The 22,789-nt window shown below is 40.0% G+C and overlaps 1 protein-coding gene across 2 annotated transcripts; it reads left to right on the forward strand.

Annotated features, from left to right (window-relative positions):
* Nucleotides 1-6,204: 6,204 nt before the first annotated feature.
* On the forward strand, nt 6,205-21,160 carry C8H6orf62 (chromosome 8 C6orf62 homolog). 2 transcript variants are annotated; one of them, XM_014851608.3, is made up of 5 exons: nt 6,205-8,613; nt 10,547-10,723; nt 11,915-12,037; nt 16,340-16,474; nt 19,760-21,160. In XM_014851608.3, exons 1-5 carry the CDS (start codon nt 8,485-8,487, stop codon nt 19,883-19,885), a joined length of 690 nt encoding a protein of 229 aa, XP_014707094.1. In that variant the 5' UTR covers nt 6,205-8,484; the 3' UTR covers nt 19,886-21,160. The 2 variants fall into 2 exon arrangements, with proteins under 2 accessions (XP_014707094.1, XP_014707095.1); XM_014851609.3 differs by having other exon boundaries at nt 6,222-7,275.
* The last annotated feature ends 1,629 nt before the right edge of the window (nt 21,161-22,789 follow it).

Here is a 22,789-nt window from a genome sequence, read left to right on the forward strand (position 1 = left end):
CTGTGGCTTCCATCTCCCTCTCTCTGAGATCACTCACTCTGGGGGAAGCCAGCTCCCACGTTCTGGGAACACTCAAGAAGCCCCATGTAGAAGCCCACGTGGTGATAAATCGAGGTCTCTTACCACCAGTTACGTGAGTAAAGACTAAAGACTTCAGATGACTATAGCCTTGGCCAGCGTTTTTTTTTTTTTCTAAGATTTTATTTTTTTCCTTTTTCTCCCCAAAGCCCCCAGTACATAGTTTTATATTTTTAGTTGTGGGTCCTTCCAGTTGTGGCATGTGGGATGCCACCCCAGCATGGCCTGATGACAGTGCCATATCCGTACCCAGGATCCGAACCCGCAAATACCCGCTGGGACACCGAAGCAGAGCACAAGAACTTAACCACTCGGCCATGGGGCTGGCCCCCTTGGCCAACATCTTGACTTCAACATCACTGAGCCCAAATCATTCAGTTAAGCTGCTCTTGAATTCCTGATCCACAGAAATTATGAGATAATAAATGTTTGCTGTTTTAAAACCACTAAATTTTGAGGTAATTTGTTATGTGGAAACAGATAATGCAATGTTCAAATGAAAAAGTATACCAGTAGTAGTCTGTACATTTATCTGTGTGTTTGCACACAGGATTTTTATATATACATATATACATGCACACGCAAACATGCATTATTTTATTTCATTACTAGACAAAGAATTTACCTACTTCCATTAGAGTACACTTGTATGAATATACTTCCTACCTATAGAAGAAATTATTACACATGTATATATCTTTCCCATTCCCTTTTCACCAGCTAATCTTTGTGGAATAGATGGTGAAATGTGTTCCAAGAAGGAAGGAAAAAAATTCCCCAAATATTTAAATTTTCCTTGATATATTAACCACTCAAATTTGCCTTAAATCCTCTGTATGTGGGAGTACAGTACGATGAATGAAGCAAATTCTTTAATATTTTTAACATTTTATTCCTAATGGTAACAATGTATTTCTAACAAAAGTGTCAGAAACCAGATTTTTCCAATTGACTGCTATAACCTTGCTAGATACATTAAATGGGTTAGTTAGTAATAACATTTTGAATTGTGGGAGTGACATATGGAATCAAGAAAGATCTTTGAAATGAAATTAAGAAATGTTCAAGAAGCAAAAGTCAGTGGGAATCAGGAGTCAAGAAAAACTAAATGAACATGCTTTTGATGGCATTTGCTTTTTCTTTTACAAATCAAGACAAACAAAGATAATATGTAAAAGTTCCTTCTCAAAAGGCATCAACAGATGTGTTCAGATAGCAGACTGCACATCTGTAAACCTGTCACCGAACATGAAGTGAGTTCGCTCACCCGTTGTGCAGCAAGCCAATCTCTGACACCAGGTGTGGTGGAAGAAAGTAGGAATTTTATTTTTTGCACAGCGCTGAGCAAGGAGAGAGGGCAGCTAATGCTCAAATCCCAAACTCCCGGAAAAGCTAAAAGGAAGGGTTTTTATTTGGGGGTTTAGGTAGGGGAGGGGGAGCATATGGCCTTGCTGGTCGGAGCTTTCCCACCAGCCTGTCTTTGGCCTTGAGACTACTTGCAGAGAGAAGGGAGCCTGTGACCTTGCTGGTCAGCAGCTTTCCCACCAGCCCGTATCTCTTTGTCGGGAGGAGATGGTCCAGGTGCTTGTCCTTGACGGTGTCTGTCTCCATGGAGGATAGTGGATTCTGGAGCCAGGAAGCCAGAGAGTAAGCAGGGAATGAGTGTTTTGGTTTTAACCCCATATATGCTGGGTTTAATGTGGGGAAACTGATACCAGGGTCAGTATCAAACCCAAAATATAAACAGAAGGAGGCTAAGTAACATTTTTGGATAATGCCAGTAGGCATAAAGCATAAGCGGAAAAGAAAAAAGGAAGGTTAGGAGAGAGAAAGAAAGGAAGCAGAGAAGAAATTAAAAAATAAAGAAAATATCTGGTGGAGTGTAAGTATTCATCCACGTATTCCTCTGATTCTTAACTGTGTCCTAAACTTGGGGACAATGCTGGTTACTTTGCCAAATCTCATTTTCTAAGCCTATGACTTGCTTTAGGGCTTCAGTAAGTATTCAACTATCAGCCTGCAAATAAGGACTGACCTCCACAGTTTGGGCTTACATGAAATTAGGGTAAGACTAGAGGAGAAATTAACAAACTATCGCCTTGCACATCCCCCCGCCCCCCCACCCCAGCCAAAAGGCTAAGCAAAGCCCTCGAACAAATACAGTTTCTCCTTTTTATATCCTTTTTGTTTAGTAACCATTGTGGTTACCATTAGTAACCATTGTTGTGGATGAGAGGTCTGCATGTGCTGGAGTATGTGCTGTGAATAATCCCTACGGGACTGTGCACATTTTATCGCCCATATTATCATAGTTATTTTACACGGTAAACCTGTAAGGTTGAAATCTGGAGACTAGGGCCCTGGTGCTGCTGCTTTTAGGCTCAAACGACAGAGTATCCGAACTAGTTCTCCAGGCCTGTATAGTCTAAGCATAAACTTGTGCTGTGTAGATGTTTATCAGGCTTATTAAACTGTAAACCATAAGTATGACCAAAAATCAAGACCCACGTCTGGTAAACTTAATAGCACTAAAGAAGGGATAAAATATTTGAGAATTCCTGAAAAATCTAGTATGCTTGCTGGCCATAAATATGAGGGACGGTGGTGTTGAGAAGACTAGAGTTTTGTAAGGGAATGTGTGTTCAGACAAGGTATATTTCAAAGGTAAAAGAGAAGGCTGGTTCTTCTTAGAATAGTAAAGAACAATTGTCAAATACTTGATTGTCTATCTTATTGTCATCCAGTTAGGCTATGTAACCATATCCTGGAGTAATCATTTCTTAACTTGGAATCAATGCAGAAGAGTCGGTCTGCCTAGAGGTTGGGAGGTTAACCTTGGAGCCATCTGGATTCTGTTTCTCCAGGGAGGAGGTTGGCACAGAATCTTCACAGTATGTTACTTTATTGAAAATATAAACTTCTGCAGTGGTATCTGCATTTCAACCAAGAAAATGACACACAATGTATCTAATGGTGCAATTTAAACCCTTAAGGGGAAATTAAGCAGGCATTTTTAGTCAAGGTGCCACCATCATCACTTCACAAATCTGTGTTTGAAGCAGTCTAACTCCAAAGAAGTCATTTCTAACACAATTAAGTGGACTTTTTCCACAGTTAACAAAGCTAAATCTTAAATGAGTTCTATCTGACTTTTATCTGAATTTCATCGAGGAACATTATGGTCATGGTTTTTAAAAATTTATTGCCTTTGATTATCCTTCTCATTTTACAGCCCTTCCAAGTTGCGGAGAAAATTGAGCTAGAAGTGTTTTCTTCCTCTAAGGCACCTTGCTCCTGTTTCGTGGCTCATCTCACTAAGACCCGACACAAACCCACAGCACAACGTTATAGGAGTTGTTCAGCTTGTGATCAGGTGTCTCCAATTCTGTTTCATACGCGCTGAAACCGAAAACTTCATTTTTCACCTCAACATGTGTTCCATCCTGTTTTTTCATGATTATTATAGTAATGTAAAAATTCTTCCATAGTTTCTTAGATAAGACACGAAAAGCACAAGGAAAGAAAAAACAGATAAATTGGGCTGCATCAAAATTAAATACCTTTCTGCTGCAAAGAACACCACCAAGAAAGTGAAAGGACAATCCACAGAATGGGGGAAAATACTGCAAATCATATTTCCAATAAGGGATTTATATTTAGAATAAAGAACTCCTACACCTCAATAATAAAAAGACAAATAACCCTGCTAAAAAATGGGCAAAATCTCTGAACAGAAATTTCTCCAAAGAAGATAGAAGAATGACCAAAAGCACAGAAAAGATGCTTGCTTGACACTATTAATCATTAGGGAAAGGCAAATCAAAACCACCATGAGATACCCACTAGGATGGCTATAACCAAGAAGACAGACAATAACAAGGATGTGGAGAAATTAGAGCCTTTACACATTGCTGGTAGGAATGTAAAATGGTGCCACCACTTTGGAAAAGAGTCAGGCAGTTTCTCAAATGGTTAACTGTAGAGTTAACATTTGCCCCAGTAATTCCACTCCTAGGTTCAATTCAATTCTCACCCAAGAGAATTGAAAAAAACAGCACAAAAGCAAAATACGGAATATCCATACAATGCAACACTATTCAGCAATAAAAAAGAATTAAGTACTGAAACGTGCTACAACACGCAGCCAGTCACAAAGACCAGTACTATATGATTCCATTTACGTGAAATGTCCAGAAAAGGCAAGTCTATAAAGACAGAATAGATTAGTGATTGCCTAGGGCCGGGGAAGAGGAAGAACGGGAGAGACTGCTAATGGGTACAAAGTTTCTTCTGTGGGTGATGAAAATGTTCTCAAATTGTGCTGATGGTTACACAACTCTGTGAATATACTAAAAACCATTAAATTGTACACTTTAAATAGGTAAATTTTATGTTTTGTGACTTATATTTCCCATAAAGCTACTTAAAAAAATTCTTCTATGGAGATGACCATGGATACAAATTAAGGCCAGATCAAAGAGATCTGAAACAGTGCTATTTTTTTGTCTTTTTTTAAAACCAATTTCACAAACGCCTGAAATCTTCAATTTTACCTTTGTGAGTTTTCTACACAATTATCATTACGAGACTGTGAAAATCAATCAGGGAAGCACCGGTAAAACGTTAGCTTTATCTTTCAAGGTTAGCAATAATTTGGCAACCACAGGAATCTCATCCTTTACCTCTGGACAATTTATGTTGAAGAGTGGGTCCCAATTATTCTTTTGGCTCACAGGTGAAAAAAGAATGTTATTATAGCGGCTGGCCTGGTTGCGTAGTGGTTAAGCTCTGGCGCTCCGCTCTGGCGGCCAGGGTTCACAAGTCACATCCCTGGTGTGGACCTACACAGCTACTCACCAAGCCACCCTATGGCAGCGTGCCACACACAAAATAGAGCAAGATTGGCACAGATGGTGGCTCAGGGCCAATCTTCCTCATACACACACAAAAAGCTATTAGGGGTAACCTATTTTGATTTCACTGAGAACCAGTAATTTGGGGACCCAACAGACTTCTAAAATTTCATCACAGAGAGGCTCATAAAGAGCATATAGTCTTTGCTTTTGTTGAGTATTGACCTTTGGCTGATTACTCACTTATCTAACCACGCTTTTTATCAGCACATTAGAGTTCTGGAAAACGGGACTCAAAGCTCTTTGGCGCCAAGGAAGAGTGATTCCGTGGCAAAGGCCCCACAGTACGCTCTCCCTATTTTGAGGAACACAAGAGAACCAGGTAGGGACAGGACTGCGTGGTCTGAGGTCAAGGGATCCCTAAAGAAATTGTGTTCTGCAAGCAGCGGGGGAAAATCCACGCGGCGGCTTCGGCTGTTTCTCTCCTAAGTCACAGCAGCAACGCTCGACCGGCGTGTGATCTTCTTCAGACCTTGAGGACCGCCCTCCCTCCCTGCGCACGTGGCCAGGTGCGGGCCAGAGACCACGCGCGACCAACTTTCTCCTGCCCGCTGTTTAAACGCCAGGTGTTGGACGCGAACTCTCGGCCTGCCGTTGCAAGATGCCGTGAGGCGCACCCCAGGATTACCAACCCGCGGGGTAGAAACAAAACCACAATGCAGTGAAGTGAGAATCTGCCCCCAACCTCCCAACACGCACTTTCCTTTTCCTCCTTCTCTCCGCCCCCACCTTCGCCTACTCTCAGCCCACGCTCCGCACGCCGGCTCAAGAGCCCAGCCGGGTCCGATTAGCCGAAGAGACCCGGGAAAAGCGAGTCCATCCGGGTGCTTTGTCCGCGAGGGCATAAGGGCGTGGCTTTATGACGCCCATGGGGGGAGGGGCAAGGAGCCAACTCAGGAGATTGGGACCTCCGGACGCAGGGGGGCGGAGGGAGTATGGGTGCCTCTTTCCACGCCCCATGGAAAGTCCATACTGGACAAGAGGGGAGTCTCTTTTCTGAGACTCCCGTTTGAGGGGGAAATACCCAGTAAAAAGTTTAACTTGAAAGGCTCATCCTTTTAAAATCTCCGTCACACCCTCTCCTCCTGCTCGTCTCTCCTCTCACCTTGATAACCCTGAAAACCTCCCTGGCTCCAGTCTCTTCTCCCCCCCTGATTTTTGTGCAGATGGTAGAGGCCGACGGGGTGCGCAGCCGCAGAGAGTTTGGGGCGGTGCCGGCGAGGGGCGGGTGACGCAGCGGCCGTCGCTGCCATTTTAAGTTGTTTGTTCTCGCCTCTCTTCTCAAACGCGACTCTGCCCCGGACCCGGGAGGCGCCCCAGGCCGCCGCCGCTTCCGCAGCCACCGGTGGGGGCGAACGAGGCTGTGCCACCGCGGACGCTCACCCTCCGCTTCGGCTTTTCCCCCTGCGGGTCTCCTCGACCTTCTTTCCGGAGAACCGGAACCCGACCGTGGGGGGAAGAAAGACTCAAGAGCAGATGCTTGAACTGAAATAACTTTATTTTGGGGGGTTTACTTCGCTGACAGACCCCGTAGCGCAGGGCTCCCCTCCCCTTCCTCCCCTCCCCCCGCCGCCGCCAGCACCGATCCTCCCCCTCCTCTTTCTCCTCGTTTTTCCTCCTCTTCTCTCTCTCTCGTCGCCTCCGCTGTCTCCGCGTCTTTCCCTCCGCCGCCGCCCGGGGCGCCGAGCCAGACTATGGGTCCCAGGTGGGGGCTGAGTGGCGGCAGCAGCGCGGGCGGTCCGGTCACAGTGCGCACTGCAGCGGGGATGGAGGGGCGCAGTTGGCTGGTGGTTTTCTCTTGACATGGCTCCTGCCCGTGCTGCGAGCAGCGCCCCCGCCGCCGCCTCCTCTTCCGCCGCCGCCACCGCTCCGCCCGCAGGCTGCGGCTAGAGGGCCTGAACCCCGCCCGAGAGTCGGTCCGTGAGTCCCGGTCTCCGCGGGGCCAGGGAGGGGATTTCCCCGTCAGCCATCCCCGCCCCAGCTGCCTCAGTTCCACCCCTTTGACCCCTCGGGAACGAAACTAACGACCCCACCCTAAACCATCCAAACTCGGGAAACATGGTCTGTTCAACCTGAGCGAGAGCGAATCCGGGAACTTAATTTTTTTTGGACGGGTGGGGTGGGCGTACTTTAAAAAGTAATTGCTATTAACACGACTATTTTCTTTTTTCCCCCCCACTGATCCTTCCCATTTACCCTCTCCCGCCTCCTCTACCCGGGCGGGAATTGTTTCTACGATGAAATGAGTGAAAACCTGAGTGATCCTGTGTCTCCCGTGGTGCGAGTGAGTCGCTGCCGCTGAAGGCGAAGGGTGGGGGTGGGACGTGGGGGGTGGAAGGCAGGTGGTCCCCGGGCACTGCCTGGGATCTGGGAGAAAAACCCGCCACCTATGCCTCAGCAATGCTCGTAAGAAGATAAGGCGCACTCCCCACGATCTTGAACGGGGGCAGATTCATAGGGAAGGCTCCCTTGGGGAATGTAGGACTCTTTGCAGGGCTGGGGGTGTTGGGGTCCCGGGCATTAATCAGGTCTAACCACAGAGCCGGAAGAATTAGTATATCGTGTTGTACACCCCCTTTCCCCCTGCCATCATGATTCTCCTTGGCAGCAGCGTTAGCAGCCGCCTGAGGGTGAAAATGTGGGTAATGGGGAAGTTGGTAATGACTCCGCTGTTTTTTCTCATGGCTCCTTTGGGCAACAGCTGTCCGCCCCCGGTATACACTGTAGTTGATTGCAGGGAAACCCTGTACCTCTCCCCTTCCTTCTCTACCGATTTTGCACTTTTCTCTTTGCTCACCACCAAGTGTAATCAATAACAAGCACTGACGATACATAGCAATAGTGAAATCTGAAATAACTACGTATTAATTAGGTACTACAGCCATGGATCTGGCTGGGTAAAATCCAATTGGGTATTTCAGTTTCATTCACCTACCCTGTTCTGGGGTTTTTTTTGGTGGTTTCTTTTTTTTTTCCTTTCCTTTTTGCTATTTGGAAAGCGAGGATCACACTTCCCCCTCCCCGTTCCTTTTCATAATCTCTTCTCTAAAAAGAGGGAAAAAAAAATCCGAATGGATTCTAAGGATTGGACTGGTGTCAGCTGTGTTTTATTGCACACCTAAATCCTGATAATAGGCTCTTCACCCCCCCCCCCCCGCCTTTATTTTGGCAGTTAAGTCAAATGTGTTTTCCAAAAAGTTAGTTCAAGTATTTTCTCCTCTTTCTTTCCTTCCTCCCCGTCCTTTTTCCCATCCATCCCAAACGTTATTGTCCAGACATGACTGGACAGCAGCTTTTGTTTCTTGACCCTGTAATATGACAGTCTGCTAATATTGCCAGAAGGTGCAGTTTTTGGGTTACAGTCGTGATTTTAGCTATTCAATCATATTAGCAGGAAAAAAATGACTTGTTTCTGTTGTACTTGAGTCTTAAGAAAAAGTGCCCATAGTTTAGTGACAATTTCCAAAGGCTTTAGTACCACCTGTATTTCAAAATGGGGGACCCAAACTCCCGGAAGAAACAAGCTCTGAACAGACTACGTGCTCAGCTTAGAAAGAAAAAAGAATCTCTAGCTGACCAGTTTGACTTCAAGATGTATATTGCCTTTGTATTCAAGGAGAAGGTAATTTAAAGTTCTTAATGTGAATTAGCACAAGTGATTTTTGTAAGTGTCTATTATTTGTTACTCTTAAATAACTGAGTATTAAAGAGTGGTTGACATAAGTATACATTGTATGCTTTAACTTTCATCCTTATGGGTAATAACTGAATGGAAGGCTTGAGTAATCATTGGTTTGGAAATATTTATTGTAAAGCTTAGTAGGGTCCACAATCGGTTAACATGGGGTGGGCAACATTGTGAAACTTTCATTATGTTTTACAATAAGTTTCATTTATATAGAGAACTTTATAACTGAATTGAAAGATTGTCAAAGTGTAAATAGAATGTCGGAAAGTGGTAAGTTAGAATCAAAATGTTTGTGTGCTCAAAGCAGTCTGTTTCTTCACCTCCATCCTATAGGTATCTTTTCTCAAGGTACGTTTAATGAAACAGAACACACTTGAATTTTGCAGAGCAATAAATACTGTAATGGTTAATTTGTGTTTAGAAGTGCAAGTTAGTAAAATTCAAAATGCCCTGAAGAGGAAGTTTAGATTCTTTTTTTTTTTTTTTATCTTAATGAGAATTAATTCCACAGTTAAAACGCAAATAATGACTGTGAATAGTGAAGGGAGAACAAGATAAAAATAGTATTTTTTTGCAACTTAAAATAATGGGCAGTGTCTTTGATAATTTCTATTTGATGTGAGATTAGCTTGTGAATGTAAGGAAATACTTTGATTTTTGCTCTTAAATCATGAGCTAATTTCAGCTTAGAAATAGAATCTTAGTATGGTATCTATTTAATATTTAGAAATTTCCCAAGATTTACCCCCACTCTTAACTCTTAGAGGTCATTAGTATTTAAGAATGCTTTTATTGCTGCTAGAGTATAAAGTGGTTTGTTTAGAAGTGATTGTCCCGAGATTGGGTAGCACTTGGATAGTACCAAGAATTTACTTCTCTGTTTTCTCTTAATAAGTTGACTGAAGAATTGATGAGATAAGATTTTAGTTGAAGATAGTGTAATGTAGGTTCACTATAAACAAATGCAAGATATAAGTAGTGAGAATAGGTCTTTGTATTTAATCTCTTAGATGCCTCAACCATCTAGTTCTTTAACCCCTCTGAAAACCTGTTTTTATTCTGTGAATGGACAGTATGCAGGCAATTGGCCTGAGTAGTTCATGAATTTCATAACCTAAATTCATGAGTACTTCGTCTTAACTGAATTTGAAACTCAGTTTGGTAGACATTTTTCCTTCAAACATTGACAGTTGTAGTTGTATAACTCTTGGAAGGCGCAGTGGAAATTGACCCTTTTAAGGAGTGAAACAGTTAATTTGTCTGAACAGCTTTATTTTTAAACTGCTGAGATTTTAATTTAGCTGAATGTAGAACCAGTTAAATGAAATTACATCAAGTAAATCACTTTTTTCCCCCCCAAACTTTAGGGGTGTCTAGTGTTTGTTTCTCACAGCATTTAAGAAATGTTATTGTCTAGGGGCCAACCCGGTAGTGCAGTGGTTAAGTGTGCACGTTCCGCTTCGGTGGCCGGAGGTTTGTCAGTTCGGATCCCGGGTGTGGACGTGGCACCACTTGGCAGGCCATGCTGTGGCAGGCGTCCCACATATAAAGTAGAGGAAGGTGGGCACGGATGTTAGCTCAGGGCCAGTCTTCCTCAGCCAAAGGAGGAGGATTGGCAGCAGATGTTAGCTCAGGGTTAATCCTCCTCCTCCTCAAAAAAAGAGAAATGTTATTGTCTAAACTAAGTGCTTGCTGTGGATGCCATAATGCTATAAAATCAAGCAGTTGAAAATCTGTGTTTTCAGTACAAAAATTACTTCCGTTAAGAATTTTGCTGCATGAGGGTAAAGATACATGACATTGTGACATGAGCTGGATGTTAAGACACTGTGCTAACTGTGAGTTAATATGTGTTTTTTTATTTTAGAAGAAAAAATCAGCACTTTTTGAAGTGTCTGAGGTTATACCAGTCATGACAAATAATTATGAAGAAAATATCCTGAAAGGTGTGCGAGATTCCAGCTATTCCTTGGAAAGTTCCATAGAGCTTTTACAGAAGGATGTGGTACAGCTCCATGCTCCTCGATACCAGTCTATGAGAAGAGTAAGTTCTGTTTTTAAGTCTTGATTTGATAAGTTTTTGTGATTTAAGCTTCTGTTTTTTTTCTCCCTGAGGATGAGTAGTTATGGTGATGAATCTCTTCAAAAGTTGACTTCACGGGGGGCCAGCCCGGTGGTGCAGTGGTTAAGTTCGAACGTTCCGTTTCGGCGCCTGGGGTTTCCCGGTTTGGATCCTGGGTCCGCACGTGGCACAGCTTGGCATGCCATGCTGTGGTAGGCGTCCCACATATAAAGTAGAGGAAGATGGGCACGGATGTTAGCTCAGGGCCAGGCTTCCTCAGCAAAAAGAGGAGGATTGGCAGCAGTTAGCTCAGGGCTAATCTTCCTCAAATAAATACATAAAAAGGGCTAATCGTCCTTAAAAAAAAATTTGACTTCAAATAAAATATATGGATAACTTTTCTCACGTGGTGTTATGCTGATAATGGTGTACATTATTGCTGTGAATAATGTTTTATATTACTGTGTATTGGGTTTTCCTTTTTGGGGGGAGAACTAACATCATACCCCTTAAAAATAAGAAACTTAAAGTAGGGGGTGTTATTGCTGCCAACCTTCTAAACTTCTGCAGCTCATTGTAAATGTGGGCAAACTTGAACAAGAAGACCCCACAGTTAGTGGGTTGGGGGAAGGCTGGAGATAACCACGTACTGGTCTAGAAGAGGTTTCTTGGCTTTTGAAAATTAATATGCTGGACTGTGATAATAAGAGGAACAAGAATGGAGAAAAGTAGTTTTCTGTCAGCATACAGCAAAAATAGCATTTCAGCTGTAATAAGGTAGTGATTCATATTAGCAGTTCCAAGACACCTTTGCTTAAATAGGTTATGATTTTGAAAAGTAGAAATATAGGTGCAGGAACTTGAAAAACGGAGACAAAAAAATCAGAGCTTTAGTTGGAGTTTTCACTGTATGCTGATGAATTTAGGTCTTGATGTGAGGGACACTGGACTGAGTGACTATGGACTGCCCAAGATAAAAGTTCGACTTTGGTCATCAGCTATTCAGATTGTATACAGTCCTATTACTACTACCTTTGAAGATATAAAATGATATATAGTGAACCATTTGCACTTGCAAAATGTTTCTTTAGTCAAACCCTATAATTTGTGACATTGCTTGTTACGGCTTTGTTTCTTTGAAAGTAATTTTTTTTTTTTTTTGTCATTTTATAGGATGTGATTGGCTGTACTCAGGAGATGGATTTCATTCTTTGGCCTCGGAATGATATTGAAAAAATTGTCTGTCTCCTGTTTTCTAGGTGGAAGGAATCTGATGAGCCTTTTAGGCCTGTTCAGGTATTTTATTCTAAAATAAGTGTGGTGAGTGCTTAAATAAGTGAAAACTCCTTGAATAGGGTCTAACTTAAGAAATTCTCTGGAAATATGCTTCCTTTTTTTTTTTTTAAGTTTATTTTTTTATTGAGGTAACGTGGGTTTATAACAAATTTCAGGTGTGCATCATTATATTTTGATTGTGTAGATTACATCATGTTCACCACCCAAAGACAATTACCATTGGTCACCATACACATATGCCCTGTTACTGCTTTCACATCCTCCCACAACTACCAGTCTAATCTCTGTATCTCTGTGTGTGTTGTTGTGAATGTGCTTTCTAGTAAGTTTTATTTCGTGAGTACCCCTGTCCTTTTGAATATTTCTACTGCAAGAAGAGAAAGCCGTTGGATTATAGAAGATCTTGAGAAGGAGGCAGTTCTAACTACCCAGTATGTCTTTGAAATTATGGCCAGAGACAATCTTTCAAGGTAGACATTGGTTGATTTATAGAGGGGTCCATAGATGAACTTGAGAAGATCGCTTGCCCTGCACCACACACACTCCTGAAATATAATCATGTCCCACGTAACAATGTTTCAGTAAACCACTGACCACGTACACGATGGTGGTCCCATACGATTAGTACCAAATAAGCTAGGTGTGTGGTAGGTTTGTGTAAGTACACTCTGTGATGTTCTCACAATGACAAAAAGCGCATAATGATTCATTTCTCAGAACGTATTCTTGTCCTTAAGCAACGCATGACTGTAGTATACCTAACCATCCTGGTTCTCAGAAGAGTCTGATCTAAGAAACCTGTTTCTAGAAGTTGATTTGTATATAAAACTGTACAGGAGAGAAATTTAGTAGTGGTTCTTAATTAACCTTCCTTGACATCTTACTAACTTTTGACTGACTTGACATTTGATTTACTTGACAATTTCTAGTGTTTATTTAAGGGCATTTTTACCCAGGTGTTGATGATTCTAATTTTATTTATGTTTATATGCATATATTTCCATAATTTTCTACAATGAGCATACTTTTATTTTACAATCAGAAAAACAAATAATGACATTTAAAGACGCATTTTAAGTGTATTAAACTAAATATTAGAAGGCTTATTTGAAGCTCATGCTTAGGATTATGAAAATTGTCATTGAAGAAATTTCCCATTTATCCATTACTATGCTTTTGTGTTGTGATAGACAAGTTGGTATACTCCTTTGTCCGCAGTAATGTTGTTACACATCTTATCATTCCTTTTTCTAAGATTCATTTGACAGTAACAAGTTATAAAGATAATGCATAGGCTAAATACAGGTAAAAGTATGATATCATATGTTGTGTCTTCTTTTAATGGATGATATCTGACTAACATGAATGTGCTGGAGAATAGAAGTTGAGTATAAAAGGCAGGAAGACAGGAATGGAAAAGGTATGTTTATAGTCATCAGAGCAGGTTTTATACTTCAGCTGTGACTGCTCTCCAGAAACACTATTAGGGTTTGTTTTTTGTTTGTTTTTGGTGAGGAAGATTGGCCTTGAGCTGACATCTGTTGCCAGTCTTCCTTTTTCCTTGAGGAAGATTGTCCCTGAGCTAACAGCTATGCCAGTCTTCCTCTATTTTGTACGTGGGATGCTGCCACAGCATGGCTTGATGAGTGGTTTGTAGGTCCGTGCCTGGGATCTGAGCCTGGGAACTTAACCACTATGCCACAAGCCTGGCCCCTCTTTTTGTTTTTTTAATTCAGGAGTTCCCATTGGAAAAATTTAGGTCCACTTATCACAGTATGTTTTTTAATTTCTGGCATCCTGTCTTTCCCTCTGAGACCTTATTTGGAATAATTGTGTTAAAACAGTCTTGTCTCAGATGCTACTTTTCTTTGAAATCATGGCTGTTTATTGAGTGTTGACTATGTTAGGCTGTCTCCTAAATACCTTATATACACTTAATCTCAGTTCTTAGAATAACTAGGTAGATATGAACCTCCTTCTGCAAAGAAAGAAACTGAGGCAGTTAGAGATTAGGTAAATAACCAGCCCAAGGTTATGCAGTTAAGTGGCAGTCAAGATGTAAGTCTGAACTGAGTGTAAAGCTTATGTGCTCTTAACTCACTACCCTGTACTGGGGGAAGTTCCCTGTATTACAAAACCTTAAATTATGGACTGAATATAAGCAGTAGGAAATAGGTGTAATGTCTTGTAATTTTAAAATTCAACTGCAGAAATAAGTTAACGATGTACAAACGAATTTACATCATACGATAGATGAATATTCTGAATGAGAAGGCTTAAATAAAAATAACTTTGTTCTTTCTCAAGGTAAATGACAAAACAAAACTTTAACTTCCAAACTTTCTTTTTTGACTCTTGAAGCACTTTACAATCTGAATACTTCAGTAGTGAGATCCAATAGGAAGCAGAGTAAAGATTGTTTTAAAGTGTTGAGTTCCTGCTATATTCCAGAGTACTGTGAAGTACTATTAAAATATGTTCCGTCTTTCCTTTTCATCCCTAATGCTACTGCTCTTCATCACACTATTAAAATATTTCATTACTTTTGGGCATTGCTCCTTTCATGCTGCTTATTAGAGTTTTCTGTTTGGTGTGGATCATTCCTTCCAAAAACTTCTGTTATTCAGTAGGGTAGACTAGGAATGCCATAGAACTATATGGAAGGCTTTTTTAAGTCTCACTCAAATCTCTTCACTGTGATACTCTCCTGGCTTCTCCCATCCACCCTGGTATTTGCCATACTGAAATACTTGAAGCTTTGTCACTTGAAACAGTATCTTGATTTTGACACATTTGTGTGTGTGTAGGTTTGGTTTTCTAGAATGGCGTTTTCCAAATTACTTACTGTTACTACTCTCCCCAGGGAAAATTACAGTCATCTTTCAAGGCCTAATCCAAAATCATCTGGTAGTACTGCCCACATTGCTCACTCTAATTACTTATTCTTCCTTCCTCCCATAGCACATTGACAATAAGAACCCATCTTAGGGTTTTACAGATAACCGCATCTTATTCTAGGAAAGATTTAAAGCAAGTTAAGTTGTATATCTGCATGTGCTTCTCCTCTTAAGCACCGTGTGAGCCCTGTAAGGTTGAGATAATCTTAGTCGTATTTTTCAGTATCTAATAACATGCTTTTTATATACTAAGAGTTCAGTAAGTATTGGAATTCTGCAGAGGTACAATTCAATATCATGTTTTACATATAACAGTATGTAGGGATACCGCGTCATATTTTATGTTATGACTTGATAAGAAAAACTTCCAGGTGGTAAGATCCTAGATAACAGGAACTGATGGTTTTCCTGTGTTAGGATTTCCTGCCATCTTTGACGTAGTAAATGAAGATCGTCCGAACCAGACGGACTGACAATCATTTTACAGTTCAGTATTATCTAAATGTCAGATTAAGGTTTCTAGGTTTCTTGAATTCTGTGTTAGCCTGGTCCTTTCACCCAGCGTTTGGCCTCTTCACAGACATTTTGCGGGAGGATGGAGTTGATCTTCTTCATGTTAAAAGATTAAAAGACTATTTTAACTTAATTGATAACAGTCCTTCATAACTTTTTTTAATCTGAAAAAATGCACATAAAAAACATTTTTAAAAATTTTGAGGGATTTTGTATATCCTTAAAAGCCCATCTCTGTGAAAACTGGAGCTGTATTTGAGGTATGTGGGCTTTACATTTCATTTAATCCTCTTAACTGACCCGATGGGTTAGACCCCATCTATTTTATAGTTGAGGAAGCTGCAATTTAGAGAAGCTGAAGAATTTGCTTGCATAGGTCACACAAGTAGTGAGATGTGTGGCTTGGATTGGAATAGATTTCTTTCTAAGAGCCATCCATAGTGTTTCTTTGTTATAATAGAAGGGAGGAGGGAGGGTGCTGTTGGGCTTAATTAAAGTACTAAGGTGGGAGTCTTGAGCTGAGTAGGTCTGAAAATCTTTTGTGAAATATGGCTTAAAATCATGAGTATTAGGATCTAGTCACTTCGGTGCAGTTTTTCTTGAAAGTCAAATTATATAATGGAGTGCTATCCAATAGCACTTTTTGTGATGAAGGAAATGTTCTACATCTTAAGAGATTGTTCACAGTGGTGGCTGCTAGCCACATGTGACTATTGAGCATTTGAAATGTGTTACTGAAGAGCTGAATTTTAAATTGCGTTTAATTAAATTTACCTAGCCACTCTGGGCTACTATATTGGACAGCACAGCTATATGCATATGGGTGCAGTAGATGTTTCAGGAAGTGTAACTTGTTTGTAGTTACATGTTAATGTTTTTATTTCTTAATTAGGCCAAATTTGAGTTTCATCACGGTGACTATGAAAAACAGTTTCTGCATGTACTGAGCCGCAAGGACAAGACTGGAATTGTTGTCAACAATCCTAACCAGTCAGTGTTTCTCTTCATTGACAGACAGCACTTGCAGGTAAACTTTTTTTTTTTTAGATCACTAAGGGCTCATTTAAAAAGCTTGTTGGTTAGTAAGCTTTTTCCATATAAGTTACTTAATTCTCTTTTGCCCCTTCAACCCTGCAATCTTTTTGAAGTTATTTAAAAAACAAGAAACAGGTATCCTGGGCCTCATCCTAGAGGAGTGGTTCCCACACTTTTCTGCATGTTAAAATAGAACTACCTGGGGAGCTTTTAAAAGTCACGGTTCCAGTGTCATTAGAGTTTGAGAAACACTGGAGCTTCTCTACCTAAAGTATGGTTGGCAGATCACCATCACCTGAGAACAACTTAGATCTGTAGACGCTCAGGCCCTCCTCCAGTCCAACTCAGTCAGAACCTGAATTTGGAACAGAGTCCTCGGGTGCTTGGTAACACATTATAGTTTGAGAAGCACTGACCTTTGAAAAAATCTAAAGGGATGAGCCACATGTGTTTTAAATAAGCACTTCCACTTTCATTGGCAATCCAGGTATTCCACATTAATTTTTAGTATATAAAATGCTATTTATTCTCATAAACCTAAATATGATATCATCACTTTGGATTTATAATCCTGTCATTAACCTTTAAAAATAGGATCATTTTCACTTATTTACTGTTCATTCAACACATGAGTGCCTACTAAGTGCTAGGCATTGTACAACAGTGAACAAGACAGACAAAAATTCCTCTGCTCATGGATTTATATTTCATTGTGGGCGACCCAGCAGTAGATAGTAAAATATATAGTTAGATAATGATAAGTGCTAAGAGAAAAGGGGGGATATATAAACTGTTGGGTGTGAATTCTTAATGTTACCAGAGGAGGCCTCATTGAGAAGATGGTTTAAGTAACGACTTAAAAGAAATATTACATTAATTGAATTATAGAACATATGTTTATTTAAGAGAGTCGGTGCAAGGTACTAAAAAGTACAAAGGTGAATCATACAGCTACTTTCAAGGAGCTGACTACTTGGGAAGATTAAATATTTACTTTCTATCTTGTAGAAAGTTAAGAAATTATGTATAGGTACAATTTAAAAGAACTATGAGAATTACAGAAGAAAGTTAATTTCACTGGAGGTATTGGATAAAACTAATTGAAAAACCATATAGCTTAGCTGGGGTTTTGGGGCTTTGTTTGTTTTTGGTTTCTTTACCTTAGCTCTCCTGTGGTGGACATTTTTAGGTTGACTTATTTTTCCTTTCTAAAAGAATTTCTTTTTAAAGATTGGCACCTGAGCTAACATCTGTTGCCAATCTTTTTTTTTTTTTCTTCTCCCCACAGCCCCCCAGTACATAGTTGTATATTCTAGTTGTAGATCCTTCTGGTTGTGCTATGAGGGACACCGCCCCAGCATGGCCTGATAAGCGGTGCCATGTCTCCGCCCAGGATCTGAACCCATGAAACCCTGGGCTGCCGAAGCAGAGTGCACAAACTTAACCACTCGGCCACAGGGCCTGCCTCTATTTTTTCTTTTTAACTGCTTCTAACAGTGTACTTTTATTTGAGTTACTTGTTAGAAAAATACTGTATAGCAGGATACTGACTTACGGAATCCACAGCACCAAGAGGTTTTTAGTCATAGAAGTGTTAATAATGACTGGTATACCAGTGTAGAGATTTCATTTTCGTGTCAATATATACGAGATCATTGATTCTGTATAGAAATGACTAGTGACTTGAGTTACTTTGCTAAATAAATAGTAAATCATATTGTGATATGTATCAAGGTCAGATGTTTTCTATGCCTAATGAGCAAACAGCTTGAATCCTTTTAATGAAAAGAAAATTAAAAGCTCGTAAGCTAAATTTGGTTTATAGGGTAGGGTGCCTCAGTTTGTCTGGAATGTCCTGGTTTTAGCACTGAAAGTCCCAAGTCTGAGGAAGCCCTCAGTCCTGGGCAAACTGGGATGGTTGGTCACCCTAGTCGTAGATGAATTTGGTCTTAAGTGCTCTTAGTCTCCTTCCACTCAAGTTCTGTTCTCCATACGCTAGAGATGTGTTGCCGTATTTGTATTATATAGAAGAATCAGCCTCCATTATGAGTTCATGGGAGGATTGATATGACAGTGGCCAACACATACAGTATATTATGTACCAGACTCTATACTAAGAACTTTACGTGTATGAGCTCATTTAATCCTCACAATAATCCTCTGAGGTGTAGATCTTACTGCTCCCATTTTATAGCTAAGGAAATCAACAAATTGACTTGATCAAAAATCATCTAATAGAGATCTTATGCCCTTTATCATAATATAAGGTAACGTGATAAAGGCTAGACCAAAGGATAATAGTGGATGGGCAAGTGGTATAGAGGCACATGTTGTAACATTTAAAATGGAAAAATAGTGCATATGTATAGGTTCATTTACATATATAGACTGCTTCAGACATTGGCAGTCTCTCTTTTCTTCTGCTTTTTTTAGATTGCTTATAATGAAAACAAGATGAACTTTGAAGGCAGGTCTGGGTTCAGATTCCATCTCCCATTTACTAGTAGTGGTTATTTGTGAAAGCCCCTAGTATGTTTGTGTGTTAGATGTTAAAATAGTAACTACTGGGGCCAGCCCAGTGGCCGAGTGGTTAAGTTCGTGCGCTCCGCTTCAGCAGCCCAGGGTTTCACCAGTTTGGATCCTAGGCGAGGACATGGTACCACTCATCAGGCCATGCTGAGGCAGGGTACCACATAGCACAGCCAAAAGGACCAACAACTAGAACATAAAACTATGTACTGGGGGCTTTGGGGAGAGGAAAAAGAAAGAAAAAACATAGTAACTACTTTTTAAAAATAATACTTAGAGTTTGATTTATCTGGTAATACTTTGGCTTTCTTCTAGTCTTTTACCCCAGGATATTCTTAAATTTTTTTTAATTCTAATTTTCTCCCTAGCTTCTAGTCTCATCACATCTGCTGTTTTTATATATACAAACAGGACTTCAAACTTCTTTTCAAATATGTCTCCATGAAATGCCTTTATCCCTAATTTCTTTTAGCAAGTGTTCTGTGGTTGACTTTTTTTCTATTCTGCATAAATTCTCTAAACATCTATTTAGTTTATAATTGTGTTTATTCTGCTTTTTGCATGGCAAGATTCTGTCTTAACTAGACTAAGGCCCCAATGGGTAGGGACCATTAATTTATTCGCTTACTCTGTATGCTTTGTTACTGTGTCCATTCGTGCTTAAAAATTGTGGGAGATTGACTTCATCTAACAATTGGTCAGTTATGTTAAAGTCTTATTAAGAATATTAAAATTTTTCCCATTCCAGACTCCAAAAAACAAAGCTACAATCTTCAAGTTATGCAGCATCTGCCTCTACCTGCCACAGGAACAGCTTACCCACTGGGCAGTTGGCACCATAGAGGATCACCTCCATCCTTACATGCCAGAATAGAGTACTGACCAGCAAAATGGAGAAGATCAGAGAGTGCAGCAGCAATTTTTTTCTTGTTTTCTTACTTTATTCTTTCAGAGTTTAAAGAAAATGGACTCATGCACAGAACACTATGCATTTTGAAACTTGTTCATCCTGGATTTTTTTTCTTTTTAATCATTTGTATCTCAGAACTTTAAAAAAATTAGATGTCTTCTGCACGGACTGTGTGAAAGAAGATGCTTTGCATATTTGCTGCACTGCATCAGCATCTTACTAAAATGTGAAATGAAAGGACTATTGTACACTGAAATGCTTAAATGTATCTGAAAGCACAAGGTGATACTCATTTTTGATGGTCTTTCCATTTGTGCTGGTTTTTGCCTCTCTGACATCTGTCATCAGTATTTAGAGGGTGAGAAGTGAATGTAACAGGTATAAATAACATTTTAAAGAACTTAATAGCTTTGCTGTAATCACCGTTGTTCCAGAGCACTATCAGATTCATTCTAATGACCACAAGTGGTTGTTAAAAAAGAAAGAAAATACAACCATGGGAAAGAAATCTTAAATGAAAAAAGCATCTCATTGTAGGCATCTTGCCTCATATTTTACTGGGCCATGTTTGTTTCCTGGTACTCATAAATATATGTATTTTATTTCCAGATCTCTTTCCCCAAGTTGCTGTTATAAAAGAGTATTCTGCTGAGTGTGGATATAGTTTTACACGTTAAAGCAGATCTGGAGTCTGAAGTAGCTAAAGCAGCTATCAAACTGAGAAGTACATTCATAGCTGCAGAAACCATGATAGGTAGAGGACTTTCCTTTTTGGTTTTTGTTTTGTTTTGGTTTTTGGTTTTAAAGAGATTTTTATTACAAAGAAAAAAAATTCCAGTGAATTCTTCAGAATTACTGGTGTCTACACCATCCTAAAGAAAAACTTAACAGGTTTTTTTGGAGTAGAAAAAGTTATTAAAGTTGAGATCTTAAATTGGAAAAAAAAAAAAGAAAACCATTGAGTGTCAAAGTTCTAAAAGCAGAACTCATTTTGTGCAATGAACATAAGGAAAGACTACTGTATAGTTTTTTTTCTTCTTTTTCTTTTAAATGAAGAAAAGCTTGGCTTAAGGGTTGCATACTTTTATTGGGGTAAATCTGAATGATCCTACTCCTTTGGAGTAAAACTTAGTGCTTACCGGTTTCCAATTGTATTTAGCTTCTGGTTGGAATTTGAAAAAATGATAACCTAAATAAAATAGGTGAAAGTTCCCTGACTATTCAGGTGAATACACAAAACTTGAAGTGGTAACTTTTTTTTCCAAGTCACTGCATAGGTGTTTCTGATGACCTGAGGGGGTTATTTTATATTCCATGGTTAAACAGTGAATTCAGAAGAAAAAAGTTGGCAGTTGGATTTGTAATTTCCACATGAATAGGAATCAAGGACATTTTGTTATTTTTTAATAGTTACCAGCCTGGCCTTATGCCTTGCTTCATGGAAAAGAAAGAAGATATTCTTAATTTCAAAATGCTTTCACATTCTCTGATCAGTTGAAAGTTAGACTTCATTTGAAATGACACTTGGAATGTTTACCATGGCCAGGTACTGTTCTAAGCCTTTGTCTTAATTTATCTAAGAACCCTGAGTGGAAACCAATGCAGGAGTGTAGTAACTTACCCAAGCTCACATCCTGAGTAGGGGAGGATTTAAACCAGCCTCTCTGGCTCCAGAGAATCCAAGCTCTTAGCCGTTTTACTGTTTTGAATTACGCTGTTGTATTCAACCACTTGGGCATTTCAGCAGCCATTGGTTTGATTTTAGTTTTTATTTTAGAGTAAATTCAGAAAAGTTTTTAAAAATAGTAACAAAACTCTTGTATAACCTTTACCCTCATTTAGTCTTTAACATTTTGCCACATTTGTTTTTGTTGTCTTTCTGCGCGTATTTATACATATTTCCTGAACTATTTGCGTTTGCTGCATACATCTTGATTCCTTACCCCTTAGTACTTTGGCATACGTCCCAAGTACAAGGATATTCTTATATAACCATAGTAAAGTTCTCAAACTCAGGAAATGTAACACTGATAACACTTTAATCTACCATCCATATTCGTTTTAATTTTCCTAATATCCTTGGTAGTGTTTTTTAATCCTCCTACAGTCAGTACAGGATCATTGCATTTAGTTGTCATGGCTCTAGTCTTCTTTAATCTGGAATGGTTCCTCAGCCTTGATTAATGAGTTTCAGGCCAAATTTTTAAAATATAAAGCGTTTCTCATTTTGCATTTGAGCGCTGTTTCCTCCTGGTTAGAGTTGGATTACATATTCTGGCCAGCACCCAGGGTGAGTGACTTTACGCCCTTCTCAAGTTTATCCAGAAGCATGCAGTCAGCTTGCTTTGTTGATGTTAATTTTGATTGGTCAAAGTGTCCTGTTTCTGCATTGTATGGTTATTATTTCTCCCCTTGCAACTAAGAAGCAATCTGTGGGAAACAATACGCAGATATCCTACTCTTTATCAGGAGCACCATTGTTGATTTTTGCCATAACCAGTCTTTGCTATGATGGTTGCAAAATGGGAATTTTCCATATCTACCCTTCCCTCCACATTTACTAGCACTCTATTGTAAGGGAGAGCCCTCCTGTCTTTGCCATTTAGTATCTACCTGAACAGTACAGACCCAACAAGTCCTTTTTTTCCCAGCGCTGCATAATTTGCATTCCTCTGTCATTTTCTTGAGCACTTCCTTACTTCCAAGCACCAGATACATTCATCTTATAACTTCCCTATTCTAGCCCTGGAATCAGCTATTTCTCCAGGGATCCCAGGTTCCTTTTAGTGGGAAATATTAGAAATAAAGGTCTGGGTCCCCTGTGTGCTCACTGCTACTATGAAGCCTGTTTCTGTCCATGCAGCAGAC

The sequence above is a fragment of the Equus asinus genome, chromosome 8 (assembly GCF_041296235.1).
Source record: "Equus asinus isolate D_3611 breed Donkey chromosome 8, EquAss-T2T_v2, whole genome shotgun sequence".
NCBI classification, from domain to species: Eukaryota; Metazoa; Chordata; class Mammalia; order Perissodactyla; family Equidae; genus Equus; species Equus asinus.